Below are 17,345 nucleotides of genomic sequence, written 5' to 3'. Positions count from 1 at the left end.
GGGGAGCGCCTTGCAGCTAGGCAATACAACGCCCGCGTGTCGGCGGGTTGCCTACGCCCGGTTGGCAGGCGCTCTGGTCCTCTGGTTGGGGAGCGCCTTGCAGCTAGGCAATACAACGCCCGCGTGTCGGCGCGTTGCCTACGCCCGGTTGGCAGGCGCTCTGGTCCTCTGGTTGGGGAGCGCCTTGCAGCTAGGCAATACAACGCCCGCGTGTCGGCGCGTTGCCTACGCCCGGTTGGCAGGCGCTCTGGTCCTCTGGTCGGGCCGCCGGTGGCCGCCGAGCCGGGGAACGGGGAACCCCCGAGTCAGCGACGGTGTGGTGGGGCTCGAACAACCAGGGCGGTTGGCGGGAAGGAAGTGATCAGGGATCAGTGCGCCCTGCTGCCAGGTGCGCATCGGGGGGAGGGAAGGGGCGCTGGGGGCGTCGACTCTAAAGGTACTAAAGCCACCAAGAAGGAAAGGCAGGCAAAACGTCGCACTTCGTGTCTGGAAGTTGGAAACTTTTGTCTGCCCTCTTAACCCGCCTCAGGATCCGCCCCTGCTTGCTGCGCCACTAGCAATTGTGCGCACGCAGTTCGCGGTTCCTCGGTCCCCGATACCGACAGGCCGTTGCCGCCTCAGCTCAGATAACGAGCTCATCATTATTCCTTCTATCCCATCAGCCTCATCGGCGCAGACTATCAGTAGCTCGCGCACTGTTTATGGCACGCCTTTCTCGAATCTCTTTTCGGCAGGGGTGCGACGCCCTGTGCGTGCCGGCCCCAAGGGTCGAGTGCCAAAGGCGTGCCCTCCTCGCCGCTGCTTCTGTCCGGGGTACAGTGGCCAGAAGACCGGAGGAGGCGGACAAATTCCCGGACGCGTTTTGAACTCCATGGTCGCTAAACGAAGCTCGAACCGAACGTGAGACCACCCTCCGAACGAGGAACCCATTGGTGGGGTCATATCCTCAGTTCGAGTCCTGTTTAGCGACTCTAGAACTCAAACCGCGTCTAGAGCTTTGGCCGCCGGCGCCGGTCTTCTGGTCCAGTGTGCGGGCCCCTGTGGGGGTTCCCGTGGATAGGGCCGGACGGGGCCGTGGCGCCTGATAAACAACGGGCACGTGCTCTCTGCCTCGCCATGAGACTAGGGGTAATGGACTCGCAACGGAGCTGGCCGGAATCTCTGCCTTGCTAATTGTAGTTCACTATTTCTCCGACTAAATATGCGATTTTTGAGATGGGTCGGGCATTTTCGGAAAGAAGACATCTTAAAGTATGCCCTAAATTCAAAAAAGGTTCAATTTTCCCACCAGGGCTCGAACAGGAACAGCTTAACCGTTGCGCTACTCAAATGCGCAGGGCGACGGGCATGGTGCCAGGGGCGACGCAGGGGGGACGCATCTTCAACTTGCGATAGAAGCTTCCCGATGCCGCAAAAGTGATGGGACATAGTTTGTCTTCGACATATATCAAGGTGCACCACTTGTCCCATCACTTTTGCGGCATCCGGAAGCTTCTAGCGCAAGGTGAAGAGGCGCCCCCCCTGCGTCGCCCCTGGCACCATGCCCGTCGCCCTGTGCATTTGAGTAGCGCAACGGTTAAGCTGTTCCTGTTCGAGCCCTGGTGGGAAAATTGAACCTTTTTTGAATTTAGGGCATACTTTAAGATGTCTTCTTTCCAAAAATGCCCGAGCCATCTCAAAACTCTCATATTTAGTCGGAGAAATAGTGAACTACAATTAGCAAAGCAGAGATTCCGGCCAGCTCCGTTGCGAGTCCATTACCCCTAGTCTCATGGCCTCGCTTACCTCCTCTAAACCTAAGGCTTGTTTGAGGCCGACTCGGCGAAAACGGTTTCAGACTGCAGCTCACAGATTAGCCAAGTACAGTACCGGTGAGCACTTGAGACGTTGCGAGTGGGTCGCAAGGCGTGATGCATTGCGAGATGGAAAGGTTGTCTCTAGGGGGAAAAGAGGCGCTTCGCTTTGATTTGGACGACTGGGACTCGGCCAGGCCATCTACTAGCTTGCGTTGAGTGGGTGGGCTTCATGAAGGCTGGCTGCGCACGTTTCCGCGTTTGCTGTCGCTTATGCTCGTTGTAGTGTGGCATCTCGGCGCGGGTCCGCTTCGTTCCGCCCGTGTTTGAAGTGCTCTTTTCCTCGTCCGCGGACGCGCGGGGCGGGGCGGGGCGTCGGTGGGGCCCTACGTGGGGTATATAACGAGTTTGCACTCGCATCGCGCGATATTCGCGACGTCGACACTGTTCGCGTCGGTCGATACCGCCCATCCGACAACGCTCTCCGCGAGAAGAAGATGACCCCCGCCGGCCTGGTGTGCTCGAGCGCGGCGCTGCTGGTGCTGCTGGCGGCCGTCCCCGCGCACGGCCGCATCTACGGCGAGTGCGAGCTGGCCAGGGAGCTCAAGCAGAACGGTTTCCCCGTCAGCCAGATTCCCACCTTCGTGTGTATCGCCTACCACGAGTCCCGGTACGTTGGTCGTATTCATCTTTCTTCCCTTGTTTTCCACACTGTGGCAATTTAATTTAACGGCTGTGTCACGTTCCGACGAAACGTGACATCGCCTTCAAATGAACGTGACAAAATTCACATTCTGACGACTACGAGCCCTTCGAGTGTGTGTTCATTTCGGACGTCGGCCCGCCTGGCAGGTACGACACGGCGGCCGTGAGCAAGCCGAACCGCGACAAGAGCATCGACTACGGCATCTTCCAGATCAACAGCCGCTGGTGGTGCGACCGCGGCCCCAAGCTTGGCTGCGGCGTCGCGTGCCAGACGCTGCTCACGGACATGGACCGCGTCTACAAGTGCGTCCACGCCATCTACGACGAGACCAAGCGCCTCAAGAAGGACGGCTTCAAGGCGTGGACCACCTACAAGTACTGCAAGGACCCGTCCGCCTTCGCCGCCAGCTGCAAGCTCTAGGCTCATCTCACTCCGCCCCGCTCCGCCCCCATCCGAACATGTCAAACGTGGGGTACGTTGGGGAAGACAACAGGGTAAGGAAAGTTCACCCTGATGGAGCTGGCACCTAGACTTCGTTTCAATAATTTCAACTAAACATGAAAATCTGATTGTGAACGCCTATTAAATTTCTTAATTTTTTTTTACTTCTCTTATCCTTTACTTTTCTTGCCCAACTTACTACCTCTACTTATTTTATAGAAAATATAAAAACACCGCATGGAAACAAGCGGCTGCGTCAGTTTGGAGGCTTTCCACCGCTACATGACGGGTTTTAATTTCATCTCAACCACTGGAAAATGGAATGGAGATTGATGCCTTGAAACAGTAATCTTGACATAAAGAATTTATTATCACAGAAATGGAACCTTACATAAATGACGTATGTTATGATAGACAGACATGTGAATGGGTACATGCTTTCATAGGAGAGATCAAAAAATTTCTTCAACAGGTATTACCCTTCAACTATTACATATTAATTTACAAAAGGCAGGCTTGATCTAATAATACATTATTTTACATGAGAACTATTTAACAATGACAGTGTAAAGGATTACAAACTTAAAATAAATTTACAGGAAACCTTGTTAGGAACTTACAGGGTAAACAATTTGTAATTTATCTGTAACATGCACCTTGGCGTGTTTCCATGTAAATTTCACAAAGCTAGCAGAGAGACAGACTTTACACAAAAGAATGAGAATAGCTGCCAAAGAATGGCTTGATCAAAAGAGCAAAATGTACAACCACTCGCAAAAGAAATAAACCTGGTGGTACTCCACACACAGCATCAGCAGGCTCATTTCTTGTGCGAAAACTTCAGGACTAATATCAGGGACAAACAATTGACCGATTCTGTTTACATTTCTGATAATACATATTATCAATTCATGACGAGAGGTTGTAAATCAACATCAAAATTTCTAGAAGAAGCCTCTTTCTGTATATTTTCAATTTCAGCTTGTTGAAGAGCTTCATGCTCCCAGACTGTAATATGGGTTAGTTTTGGACAACGATAGATAAGCTTCCTGACAGTTTCCACTGATAGACGACAGCCATAGCAAAAGTTAGCAGTCTTAAGCTCATTGAATGTCAGTTGAGAGATCACTTTACTCAATGCTTTATCTGATTCAGGTGAGGGTGTTTCATTCCAAATATTCAATCCTGTCAGTTCTGTTGCATAGGCTAAAAATAGCTGAAGAATGTACTCCACATCCCAGGCCTTTCCAGAAACATAAAGACACTTGAGATTTCTATACATGGGCCCTGGTTGAGAGAATGATCGAGAAAAACTACTGGAAGACATCTCAGTACCTAAACCCTTTATATGAACATTTTTCACATTTGGGCAATTTTGACCTATTATAATCACTTCTCTAGAGGTGATAATATTCATAGAGCACAAAAATAAACTAGACAGATGGATTCCTTTGATTGCAAACATATTTTCAATTTCAACATTAAATGAAAAATGCTGCAATTCAAGTACAGAAGGGGTCAAGCCACTCTGTGCCAGAGACCTTGCAATGTCTTCACTAGCAGTGTCAGCTCCTGATTGCCTGTCTTGATGAGGAAGAGAAAGACTGAGATGCTTCAAATGTGGGCACAACCGAGATGCGGCCTCAATGTGACTTGCATCTGGATGGTTATCACTTACATATGTTAGAGACAACTCTCCAACATTGTCCATCCCAGTAGCAATCACAGAACCTAAATCACCATACCTGACCATTTCCAGATGAGGCAAACCCTTCAGTAATGCCCGGAAGCCATCATGAGTCATCATGCGACCACCACAGTTGGAACGAATAGTCTTGTTGGTTACAATAATTTTCAATCTTTTACATTTGACTAAATGATTGAGACCTACATCTGACACAAAGAACTTCAGTTTCATTGCATTGAAGTTCTGATTGGCTGAGTTGCCCACATTTTCAACTTTTGAAACAACATTGATGTCCTCCAAGAGAGGGCAGTTATTGCTAACTTCTTCAATAATTTCATCAGTTGCAACATGATAAAGATTCAGCACAACAAGACGAGTTAAGGAAGGAATTTTCTGAAGCCAAAATTCATCAAGCTGCCTGAATTCCCACGAGCGTTGTAAGACACTGAACTTTTTCATGAGTGGATGCATATAGACACCCAACTTGATTCGAACATCCGTATTATTATAAATATTTGAGAATCTTGTCTCTTCACACAGCTCATCAATAACCATACCGGGTAGACTTGAAAGGAGGTAATTTTGGAGGTATAACACTTCTTCACTACTTTGAGGGTGGTCGTAATTGCCATACTGTAAATGAATTTTCTCACAAGCGTTTCCAATTGCATTTCGAATGTGAGCTAAGGAGAGTGCATACAAGGATTTTGGCTGAATGTGTGGAGCCATCCTGAAGAAACCTGCGAAAACAGTGACACAAGAAAATAAGGAAAATGTAGTTGTAAAACGAAAAAAAAATTAGTGAGGTAAGTAGTGGATAAGGATTGTCGTGTTCATAAACAATTTTACTCGATTTTACTCAAGAGAAATTAAACAATCGTAAATAAGAAAGAAAAGTACTATCATTTGTCAAATATTGATCACTTAACAAATGACTGCAAATGATTGATAAGTGACTACTTTGAACAGGAACATAACCTGACCGAGTTGTTTACTATAACTTACCTCCTTTTAGGATAAGCCTAACGGGCACGACGGTGCGACATCTCCTATATTTGAAGTCAAATACTTAAAATTCAATAATTGGAAATAGTCTACTGCTCCAGCCGAAAACAAGATCAAGTAACCAGAACCTGAATAATAACTTTCTCAGCTCACTGTTGTTGTTCTGCGCACCACCACCACCACCATCCCCCCCGCTCTGTCTTCTGTCCCGCCCCCCGCCCCCTCGGCCCTCCTGGCCCCGGCCCCTTTCCCCTCCGTCCCCCTGGCTCCCCCCCCCCCTTCCTTTTTCATCTCGTATTATTTTCGTCTGCTTGCTTTTTATTTTCGTCTGCTAGACCTTTACATCTTACAGAATTCCCTGTCCTTACTACGGTTGAGATCATGCTTGAATTTAAATAAAATTTCACACCATCCATAGAAAGATATGAATGAACATGAATGAATGACTCTAACTACACAAATAATTTGTCTGACCTCCCTCAAACAAAGGGGATGGAGGCGGGCAAGGTATTTTGGAAACAGACCATATCATTTTAGCAGAAGTGAATTCATGGTTTGCTGCAGGATGTGAGCGTTTGGATTTTGTATTAAACGAAACATGACAATTTTTTCAATTAAAATAAATTTATTTGTCAGACTCTAACAGCCTGCTGAAAGACATGATAACCACACATTGATCACAGACAAACAATGACAATAGATAATTTAAAAATGTCATTAACACAAATTGCTAGAAAATTGTCATAAACTAAATCACAAACTTATGTAACTAACTTGATAGACCTTTCACTGATCAGATACATGTTATTAAGCATCACACTAGAAAAGAGTATCACAACATTTAAATATAATTTTAAACCACTCATAGCACATTCTAAACATCAGATTTAGATGGTTAACAGATGTAACAGAAAATTCACACAGATAAAGGTTGAGATGGTGGTTGTATTCTGCTAACAAATAATACCAAACGGGAAGTTGGAATCTTGCATGGAAGATCATCCTGAAAATATTAATAATATTTAAATAACTCCAATGACCAAAGAATAATTGGTTGGTCTAATCAATGGTACACAAAAGTGCTTACCAGTTGGAACCAAAAGCTATCAAGAGCATCATGAGCAGACATTCTGTGATTCGGTTGAGCAATCAAAATATTGCTTATTAAAGATTTTGCCTCAGAAGATATCAATCCAAAAAACTCATCAGGAAAGGAATAATCACACTTCAAAACATTAGCTGTTGTTTCTTCTACGCTTTCATCAAGAAAAGGTGAAAGGCCACTGAAATAAAAAAAAGCACATAGTTATGGGTAAATTTAGAATATTTTAAAAACCATTCCTTAAAAAAAACTTAATCTTTCATACCTGAGCAAGATATACAAATACACAGATGCACCCCACAGATCACTGGAAGGACCTGAAGGTTGTCCAAGAACACACTCTGGGGCAGCAAATTCTAAGCTTGCAGGTGGAGGTATCTCTTGTAAGTACTGGTGGTGGACATGTCCACCTAGATCAATCAATTTAACAAGTGGACCAGAACCAGCCAAATCAACAAGAATGTTTTCTGGCTGTTAGATACAAGTAAAAATTAGTAGTCATAAATCTAAGTGATACAAAAAGATTTAGTGCTTAGTATAAAGTCATAGTGAAAAGAATCTATACACACCCTAATGTCTAAATGAACAACTGCTTTGTTGTGAAGATAATCTAGAGCAGTGAATAGCTGTTTCATGTACTTGCGGACTTCATTTTCTGATACTGTGTCTTGCTGACAAATGAAGGTGAGAAGCATGGGGCCAGAAACCCTAGAAAAATTATTACAATTACATAATATATGTCCAGTATCCAAAATATTGTAAAGAAATCACTACATAAAAAAGGGTAGAAGGGGAAGGGGCAAAGAGTTATTTTGCAGCCACAGGAACTTACAATTCCATAATGATAGTGTCCACTTCTGGAAGGGGAGACGATTCAAAAAGAGCAAAGGCTCTAACAATACTTTGATGCTGTAAGCCAAGTAGAGTTGAGTATTCAGCATGTGTGACGTCAGTGCCCTGTCGGACTTTATTCACTTGCTTTGCTGCCACAAGTTGACCTGTTCCACGATCTTGTGCCTTCCTCACAATAGAGAACCTTCCTCTCCCTAGCACCTCACATTCCAGGTAACGTCTTCCAAATAGTTCTTGCTGCCACCTGACAAAACAAAACAAAACGCTACAATAAAATAATTCTCTTTCAGATTTTAGACTGGTAAATTACAATGCCAAATCCACGAGACGACTGAAATAAAAATTTCTACACAGACCTTGATGAGTTGTATCCATTTGAAATAGCTGGTAATGGTAGTGCAAGAGGAGCTGAGGGTACACTGTTAGACACTCTGAATACATAAGAACATCCAGGGGAGAGCCCATCTACACAGTGGGACAGGCCAAGAACTGAGAGTGTGTTAACAGAAGACTCATCGGACCAGGTTGAAAATTCTGGGTCACATTTGTGATAGTGAAGCGTGTAGTGAGCTTCAGGGTCTCCATCCCACACAACTAAAGCACTTGTAGGTGACAAAGCCTGAGCTCTTGGTTTTCCTACAGGCATGACTGTAAAATAATCACCCAAGTTTATATTTCTAAATGTCACTCTCTATATGGCAAATGTATTATCATTTATAAATGATAGGCACTAACCTGTGACTGACAGATATGCAGAAGTTGTAACAGACAGACTAGTTGGGTTAGTTGCATTGATAGTACAGGAATAAATGCCAGCATCAGATGATTGACAATCACTAATTGTTAAGGATGCAACACCCTCCTCACTGAAGTCCATGGAATATCTTCTTCCCTCAACCAAGCAGCTGCTAAATCCGCTGTCTTTACCTATGCTTCTTTTCCAAATAATATTAGCATCTTGTACATCTGAAAATGAGATATTTATTTAAATAAGAGTTTAAAAGTTTCTTGCCGAAAGTTAGGAAACTTGAACTTCCTTACCCATAAAACTGGGAACATGCAGCTGACACTTCAACTGCGCAGTAACCCCAATTGGTACTGTAGTGTCTGCCAATTTGTTCACAATTTCCAATTTTGACTCAGAGCTATTTCCATTAACTTTTTCAAGGCCTGCTTGATCAGCAACTACTTGACCAGCAACTCGCTTTTTCAATATTCCAGCAGTGCCAGAATTAAAACTAGGCTTTCGAAATTTGAAAGACCATGGCTTCTTTGAGGTCCCATTTAAAATGGACGCCTACAAAAGGAAAAGAATATTCATAAATATATTTATGAAATTTACTGAGAAATAGCACAATGCATCCTACGAATACTTACTGTGCTGGAGAAAGCAAGTGCATGAGCGGGTACCCATCCTTCTTCTGTTGAATGAAACTCTGCTGCTTGTGAATTTCTCAGCTTCTGGACTAAAACTCCATTAGCCTTTGATTGCTTCAAAATTTTCACTCTCTCTCCACGACGCAGGGAGAGCTGTCCAGCTTCCGAAGCTTGCCAGTCTGATACTACACAAGCAATAGTGTTGTCCACTGCCTCCTGCAAAGGGCCACAACTTATTGAAACAATAATCCAAACCAAGCAAGTTTCAAATCAATCCAAATTAAGAAACATTCAAATAACACTGTTGCCATTACATGCAAAGCAAGGAGGTGAGAAAGGAGAAAGCCACATGAAAATAGATCAGCACAGTGTAGTATTTCAATCTAAAGTAAGCATGCCATTCCAACAACACTCTACATAATCAACTCAACCAAGCTAAATGGAAGTCCACACTTAAGAAGAGGGAAATAGTTGCATGTGATTCCCGAACATTTTAATGAAACAGTTCAAAGACCAGTGCAGGTCAAGCGTGAAAATATATTAATAGATTCTTGTAAAAATTACTACAATAAGATGCAAGAGATGAAATTTCAATAATAAGATAAAATGAAGTACACTTACCAGTTAAATAAACTTGCATCTATGATGGCAATTTAATAGTAGTCAAAACAACTGCATGCTGCTAAACCTCATCCACAAAAGCTACTCTACATTCTTCCAATAAAGTAAAAACAGTCAACTATTGTTTCCTTTTCTTTCAATACTATATTTTCAAACCTTTGGAAAATATGTTCAAGAATATGCATGATTCCAATAGGTTGCCGTAGGGGCAGGATTAATCAGGCAGTAGATTTTGCAGAAACTAATCATACACATTTGTGTGCTTCTGGAAAATCCATGATGTAAATAAAATAACCTTGGGTCATGAAAGTCATTTCACACACTAACGTGTTGATTTAACTCTGAATATGCTTGTGTTTATGTTTGGTTATAGGAACAGATTGTATACATCTATTCTTTTTGATTCAGAAGAAACAATCATGTTTGCACCCAACTCATGCAATATCAGGCATAAAAATTAGTAATGCAAGGCATAAAAGTAGGGAGGGGAAGAGGAGAAAGAGAAAGTTAAGTAAAAACAAGCTAAACCATGCCAAAATCCATGCTTTTCTCTTTGATTCTGGAGACATTCACATTGACTTCATTTTACTGTAAATTAAATTGAGCTTCTAATAATGTAAAGCAGCAAAGTACCTGCATCAAAACACAATAAATAAACCATTCATAAATTGGGATTGAAGGGCGACAAAATGACAGAAATCAATTTTAAATGTCTCCAGATAATGAATTGATACTATATTTAGATGCCAGGACTATAAGTTAAGGTAAGCAAAAGATGGGAAGAAATTATTCCTGCCTTACCACATGATTTGTTTGTGTCTCTGACCACCTGCGACTGACATTAAGAGCTTGCATTAAGTCTCCATTACTGCAGTCCACATCCTCACTCCTAGCTCTTGCACGAAATGTGTTACGAAACCCTTCAAAGAATGGGAGTTTCACTTTGGAGGGGCTTGGGGTCCTAGGTTTATCGGAAATGCAATCTTTACTAATATCAAGTAACCTATCTTGAGTTAAAGAAAAGTTTGGCATTTCCACGATAACCGGACAGTCATCATCAGACAGGTGGTCGCTATTCCCTGGGTCACTGATGCTTTTAGAGAATCTTGAGCCCCATTCCGGCCTTCATTAGTAGATGGTGGATGTGCGTTGTTAAGTGTTGATAAAACAAACAAACAAAAAAAAAACACAACATAAATAATAAACCAAAATAAAATTATTTTAAAAAATATGTTAGTTTCTGTGTGGAAACTGAAGAAAAGAAAAAAAAATCAATCAATCAAATGAGGTGAAAGCATGCATCACTTAAAGCATTATTGCCATACAAGTATGTTGCTATACTAGAAAACATAGAAAACTTTACTTAATGGTTCATTCACATTCAAATCAAGCTAGTTTAATTCTGGAAATTTTGGCTCGGTCAATACACTAGGGTCATCTTTACTGCAGATTTTTCCGATTCAAAACTTCATGTACTCTTGAAACATCATGGAGTACAGGTTGACTAACATTGACTCATAAATCAAATCAAGCTCAACAGGGAACTTTGAAAATATTCAAACATGACAGAACTTCACATTTTGTAGCATTTTCCAAGAAATAGTTGCAATAGCTTACATTCTTATTCAAAATTATATGCTCAAGAAATATTTAAGAATGGCTTGCGTGGCAAACTGAGGTGACAGGTTTAAAGGATGCCTGACAGAAAGTGCTATGAGTGCTTCGCTTCAAGTGCCACAAATACCTTTTATCAAATCGACCACTAAAAGGGTTCAAGTTTTACACACTATCTAGTTATAATTAAGCAAAAATAAGAGAAAAAGCTAAAGAAAAAGTTAATAATCAAACAAATGACACATCTAACTACAGGTAGGCAGTCGTAGGCAGTACATCTAAAAGCAGCCAAACCACAAGTCACGCAGAAAATAAATAAAAATAAATAAAGTAGATTTCTGGTGAGAAGAATGATCTTCTGTGTGATACACGATATGGCCACATTATGGTCATTTAAAAAATATCAACTGCAAACACACGTTTATGAAAAAATTGTATTTTGATTTATTTATGTACAAACATACATACTTATGTACATTATAGGATTTTGCACAGTCAATATAACACTGGCCATGTTGTAGATTACATTACAATAGTCAGTTTCCCTATCACATAAGGTAATGCACCACAAAATAGCATAACCTAGTCATGGTTAATAACAACATAATAACCATATGACAACTGTTGCACTTGGAAAAGAAGCAAGATACGCAACAAACAAAACGCTGAAGAAGCAAAATGTTTACAAAACAGAGAGTAATGTACCGAGTGAAACAATAACTACTTCCAAACATGTTTCATGTTCTTACTTTTGTTCAATCTTACAAGGGCATGACTAGAAAGAATGTATGGAATTTCAATTATTTTTTCTTTTCAACAAACTGCTGCTGAAGGGTCGAGCTAACAAGGCAAGAATTTACAGCTAATATATGAAAAATGAACTTATAGAAAGGAACGGGAATAATTTTTTTAGCCACTTGCTTGCTCCCTATACATACCCGTAACAGCCATAAAAAAAGGAAATCAGGAAAACAAAAAACAGAAAAGAAAAGATAAACCTAACCTTGCTATAAGTTAAAATGGACTAGATCTTAGAGACTAGTGAAAATTCAGCAGCCTGTTTCCGTCTTACTAAACACTGAGTTGTCACAATAATAACTGGTACAGAGCTGACAACAGTATGCCAACAAATTCATGATGTTGCTTGTGATGCTGTGGCTGCAATGCAGAGAAAGAGCAGGAGAAAATTATGAACAAAGGTTAAATCCTAGGTATCACAGCAGTGACATAGCCAAGAAGACAAGTGCACATCAAAACCACCAAATTAATTTTGACATGTGGGATGAACACTGATCATAGACCAGGTTTGCAGTGGGCACAAAAAGGGGAGGGGGAACAAACAAGAAGAAATCATGGAAGTCAAGTGAAAGTGGTGTTGCTCTTTGTCACTTGATGTTCTATCACTGGCTAGGCCACTACATGTCAGGCGTTTCAATACAAAACTTCAACTTTCCATCAACATAAATAATTGTGTCAAAAGAGCATACATACTTGTAACTCCAAACTGTTTGCTTTCAGTGGCAAGTTGTAATACAAATAAGAAAGCCTAACAAAAAAAAATTATGACAAAACAGGCAATTATCAAAAGAAAATTAATAGGATCCATTGAGCAAAAACGGACTTAAACAATTCTTTTGTTGAACTGGCATGATTTTTTTAACTACACTTACTACACAGTATTGGTTTAGTCACAAATAATAACAGTGCTCACATTATATAACTATCAAATTGCCATCAATGACCATATATTTTTGGACAAGCAGAAAATTTATTGCAATTTTCTATGGATTCAATGGATCATTAATGGATACACAACTTTTAAACAGTACTCAATACACATTCCTGCTGAGTATCCTGATCGGCACATAAGACAAAACACAACTGAAATTTAGTTCTGAACTGGTATTGCTACAATTACAAAATGAATTTGTAACACAGTACTGGTAACATAAAACACTAAGCAATTTTACCTTAGAATATCCTTTCATTCAAATAGAACACATACGTGCCAAGAGAACTAGTTTGCAATTTGGAGCTTTGAAATTCAATTCATCTGATATAAAAATGATATTACATATATATAACTACAGCCAAAATGACTGAAGAAAAAGAGAATATTTCTAAGAAAACAGTACACACAACACACACTCCACTAATGCACCCTGGAATGTCATCTACCATGGGATGGTAGAGGGTACAACTCGTCTTACCCTGATATGACATCAGCAAATTACTGTATCAGATAAATACAGAAAGTTTTGTCTTATGCGCTTCATATCAAACCAAATAAAATCCATATTAAATCTTTAAATAAGTGCACATCTTGATGACAAAAGTGGAAAGACAATTGAAAAATAAAAGTGGGCACAAGGAGAGGGGGAAAAAGATATTTTTAAACGCTATCACTTCTGGGTGGTAACTCCATACTCTGTATAACCATCTTGTTCTATGGTAACTGACAAATCTACACACTAAGTCTTCTTTTTCTTTCCATGGGGAAAAAAAAAGTTCAAAACGGACCTCTTTAATTTAATTTCAGAAATAGTCACTTAAAATAGTGAACAACATGTCAGGTGATGCAGTTTTTAACAAGGATGGTTTCAGGGAATATGAAGTTGATAATGTTCCCACTCATTTGTGACCCTTTGACATGTTCTATTGCAAAGTGTTCAGTTCAGAGAGGGGGGAGACGTCATCACATTATAATGCTCAAAACTAACCAATACTCCACAGAGTATCAAAAAAGATAATAATAAAAATAGACAGGTAATATTGTAATTTTTGTGTTGTCCAACACATTATGTTGAACAACAGTAACTGCCCCACCACAGCCACTCAAAATTTTTGTAAGTTATCTCAATTCTAAAGCAATTGCTAATGGTAAACTGCCAATATGATCAACATCTTTGAAGTTTAGTAGCTTTGACATCACCTGAAAAAGCACAGCTTTTGACGAATTATAAATTTATATCACTTACTCTTTTTGATTTGGGCATACTTGGCCAATTGCAAACATGAACTTAGGTTAATATGTCCCACGCAAGACTATTATTTTAATACCTTTACCCTCTCCCTTTTCATTTTCACACTGCACTGACTTAACTTGAGTAATAATTAAAACAAGGAAATCATCATAAGACTTAATACAATCATTTAAACCTTGATGGACCCTCTCCCTTCAAGATCAATCCTCTTTCCGTGATTCTTGAAGTAAATAAAGCTTTTATTGCCTGGTGTAAGTTATGAAATGTTGTGCGTCGGCAATACTGTGGAAAACTGTTTTGTTATTCATCATGATCACTTCCATTAAGAACAAAATCATAAGAAAACTTTCTTTACAAATTCCTACAAGTGGCTGTTGTTGGGATTCCTCTTTACAAAAATTCAAATACAACACTTGAGTCAAAAATAAAAACACCCAATGAGATAATTGTGAGTAATGTTGAGAACCACAGACCCAGTGAGATTAAGCAAATCCGAATGTTGACACAAAATCATTTGACCAGAGCAATAGAAAGCCAAAATTTCTAAAATAGATTTCACTCAAGAAGAGAGAATGGAATAGATACAAGTATTGGTACAATCAACTGGTATCAGGGAAGCAGAGAAGGATGACATCTATTTTCCCACGGCTAATTGCTTGATTTTCCACAATAAGACCAACATGTTCAGGAAAAGATTTTTCTTTTAATGAGGAAATGCACTTATACTATAGCTCCACAACACTGAGTTCTGAGTCAGAATTACTGCAAATGGCTAAAAATCACTGTCTTAGTTTTTTTGCATTCCCTCAAACTAATCATTGCACTAGATAAAAAAAATCTTTCCAACTGTATTTCAGATATCCTCTCAATGCTTTTATCACACTTCCTACTAGATGTACTTACACAATGAATTTTACTCACAACAATACTTTGTAGCTTTTCTACAAATTTAAATAAATCTATTTCATAAAATATAAAACATCAATTGCTTCACGAATTTCTTTTAGAAAAAAGTAGATTATAAAAACATACACCTCATTCAACAAATCTTTGATCTTTGATTTTATTGCCACAGTTTGAATAACATATACCAGTTACTTACACCTCTTTGGTGAGCTCTTTTTGGTAAGCGATGGGTGACTGGATGGCTTTGAGGAAGTCTCGCTGAGTCTGAAAAATGTTTGTAATGGTGGAAACCCACTCATCATGACTTTCTTTAGATGCAGCTTGGCACACATATGCTAGACTGGTCTTTTTTGGATCTGTCGACCAAACTGAAAACTTGCAGGGATCACCATCATCAACAGATTCTTTCAGGTCCATCTTGTTAACCTTGATGTGGAAAAAACATTACAGAAACATAAAAAACAACAATATACATGGACATCTTTAAAATGAGTCAATTCACATCTACATACCTGTATATGTGCCTTGTGTATGTAAACCGGATTGGTAAATTGTGTCTTTTTACCGACAGCCTCACTGAAGATCATGGTTTGTTCAAATAAAAATACTTGTAGTTCTTTTGATTTTAAATTACTTAAGGCTGATTTGCCTTCTATGCAGTTTAAAGGACCATGCATCAATAACTTTCCTTGTGCAGTGATTTTACCCTGCAATATATAAGAGATAGTATTAAACAAAAGTTGAAGAAAAGGGGTCTACAAAATGAACAAAAGTTTGGGTACTAAATGCACTTACATCAAATCCTTGAAGTCTGCCAACATCCATCATGTCGTTTGCAGACTTCGGCACAATCTGCATCACTCTGGTTGCTTGTCTAAGTGACTCTAATTCATTTGTCAGTTGTGCTCTCTCAGTATATTTGTAAATGTCTCTTAAAAGCAGTTGATATTTCATAATGCGTTGAACTGGCTTAATAAGAAGATCGCATAAGGTCAATTTATGCCCTAATTTCTGCCTCAATTCCTAAATTGGAAAAAGAATATTTTAGTGGTGCAAGAAATCGTGAGGAATTATTCTTGGTACAATAGACTAGGGGTTTATCATACCTCAAAGTAGGTGTCATGTTCTGAAACTATGTATTCAGATACAGGTTTATTTTGACAATATACAACATACATGTGGAGCTTGCGTTCATATCTTTTAAAGAGGGGGCCAATTTCTTCAGGGTGAAGTTGACATCGTTCTAAAGCCTTCAGAAAAAAACTGAAACAGTAATATGAAAAGGATAAGCAAATGGAGAGGAACAAAACCATTTTAACCAGAAAGTCAAAGTATAAAAATAGTTGAAGGTTTACTTACTCTCTATGCCACTCATAAATTGCCTCAAGATTGCCAAACACCATTTTGTCTTTACGTCCTAGTAGATCTTCAGGCATAGGTATTTCACAATCTGGATCACGCATCAACGTCATGTAGCCCTCAGTCACTAGCTGCAGGTCTCTCACATAGTCTCTTTCAGTTTCAATTAGTTCTTGGATCACATATTCCCTCTTGTGCATGGCATCTTCCTCCCCACTTCCACTCCCTGCACCAGCAGTTCCTTCGCTATCCGCACTCTCTTCAGTCGGTCCACCATCTGCCTCACCCTCTCCTTCACACCCAGACCCAGTCGCTGACATATCATTTGACAACTTGGAGTCACGGTTCATCAAGCTGTTGCGCTCTTGATTTTCGGTGTGTTGTTCCTAGAAAAAAAAAGCAATATGTAAGGCATATATTAAGGCAAACGTTTGACGGTAAAACTACAGCAGATGCACTTTCAGAAGTATTTGTACTGTTTTGCCTCACAATTTAAAAACTTAGGAAGAGAAAGTGAGAGGTCCAAACTTCAAAACAAACTTGAGCAATATTATGATACCAGTTACAACTGACATGCACTCAGCTAATACACGTAATTAAATGTGACATATGTTGAACTACTTGGGAAACTAAGATATTACAACAAAGGGAGTGTGAACATGCAACAACAGTGACTTATTGTTCTAATCTGCAATGTCACACACTGCAGAATGTAGAACAGTGATGATTGCCATAAAACAGTACTCTCTACCAGCTACTTCTACCCAGGCACATAATATTGCCTTTTTAAAAACACAAATATAGCTTGAAACATCTTGAAAAAATGAAACGCTAAATGTTTCACTAAAATTACATCATGCATACTACTCAAACAACGATACTAAAACAAATAATGTTG

The 17,345-nt window shown here is 40.1% G+C and overlaps 3 protein-coding genes across 4 annotated transcripts in view; 1 reads left to right on the top strand and 2 right to left on the bottom strand.

Moving 5' to 3' along the window:
• The first annotated feature begins 2,214 nt into the window (after nt 1-2,214).
• LOC117653765 (lysozyme C-like) lies at nt 2,215-3,104 on the top strand. The gene is made up of 2 exons (XM_034399650.1): nt 2,215-2,463; nt 2,646-3,104. Exons 1-2 carry the CDS (start codon nt 2,291-2,293, stop codon nt 2,917-2,919), a joined length of 447 nt encoding a protein of 148 aa, XP_034255541.1. The 5' UTR covers nt 2,215-2,290; the 3' UTR covers nt 2,920-3,104.
• A 173-nt stretch (nt 3,105-3,277) lies between these two features.
• Nucleotides 3,278-5,832, bottom strand: LOC117653759. The gene is made up of 2 exons (XM_034399637.1): nt 5,633-5,832; nt 3,278-5,367 (listed from the first exon to the last, which is right to left on the bottom strand). Exon 2 carries the CDS (start codon nt 5,354-5,356, stop codon nt 3,845-3,847), a length of 1,512 nt encoding a protein of 503 aa, XP_034255528.1. The 5' UTR covers nt 5,357-5,367; nt 5,633-5,832; the 3' UTR covers nt 3,278-3,844.
• A 354-nt stretch (nt 5,833-6,186) lies between these two features.
• Nucleotides 6,187-17,345, bottom strand: part of LOC117653752 (kalirin) — a 57,317-nt gene continuing 46,158 nt past the window's right edge. For both annotated transcript variants that reach the window (XM_034399625.1, XM_034399626.1), the window contains 15 exons: nt 16,448-16,833; nt 16,195-16,351; nt 15,884-16,111; nt 15,601-15,795; nt 15,285-15,514; nt 10,386-10,707; nt 8,964-9,179; nt 8,628-8,883; nt 8,322-8,552; nt 7,943-8,234; nt 7,567-7,830; nt 7,304-7,442; nt 7,000-7,205; nt 6,720-6,915; nt 6,187-6,635 (listed from right to left, as the gene is read on the bottom strand). In XM_034399625.1, the coding sequence (XP_034255516.1) occupies nt 6,549-6,635; nt 6,720-6,915; nt 7,000-7,205; nt 7,304-7,442; nt 7,567-7,830; nt 7,943-8,234; nt 8,322-8,552; nt 8,628-8,883; nt 8,964-9,179; nt 10,386-10,707; nt 15,285-15,514; nt 15,601-15,795; nt 15,884-16,111; nt 16,195-16,351; nt 16,448-16,833 (3,405 nt within the window). In that variant the 3' untranslated portion in view covers nt 6,187-6,548. The remainder of the gene's footprint in view (nt 6,636-6,719; nt 6,916-6,999; nt 7,206-7,303; nt 7,443-7,566; nt 7,831-7,942; nt 8,235-8,321; nt 8,553-8,627; nt 8,884-8,963; nt 9,180-10,385; nt 10,708-15,284; nt 15,515-15,600; nt 15,796-15,883; nt 16,112-16,194; nt 16,352-16,447; nt 16,834-17,345) is intronic.

This window comes from Thrips palmi, unplaced genomic scaffold (assembly GCF_012932325.1).
Source record: "Thrips palmi isolate BJ-2018 unplaced genomic scaffold, TpBJ-2018v1 HiC_scaffold_8, whole genome shotgun sequence".
NCBI lineage: Eukaryota > Metazoa > Arthropoda > Insecta > Thysanoptera > Thripidae > Thrips > Thrips palmi.
The sequence above is the reverse complement of the archived record's forward strand: the minus strand, read 5'-3'. Positions and strand labels throughout refer to the sequence as shown.

What these genes read in the sequence shown, in the direction of transcription:
- LOC117653765 (XM_034399650.1), top strand. Translation starts at nt 2,291, where the DNA reads ATGACCCCCGCCGGCCTGGTGTGCTCGAGCGCGGCGCTGCTGGTGCTG. An exon ending in ATCGCCTACCACGAGTCCCG is followed by an intron (nt 2,464 to 2,645) that starts GTACGTTGGTCG and finishes CCCGCCTGGCAG; the next exon opens with GTACGACACGGCGGCCGTGA.
- LOC117653759 (XM_034399637.1), bottom strand. Translation starts at nt 5,356, where the DNA reads ATGGCTCCACACATTCAGCCAAAATCCTTGTATGCACTCTCCTTAGCT.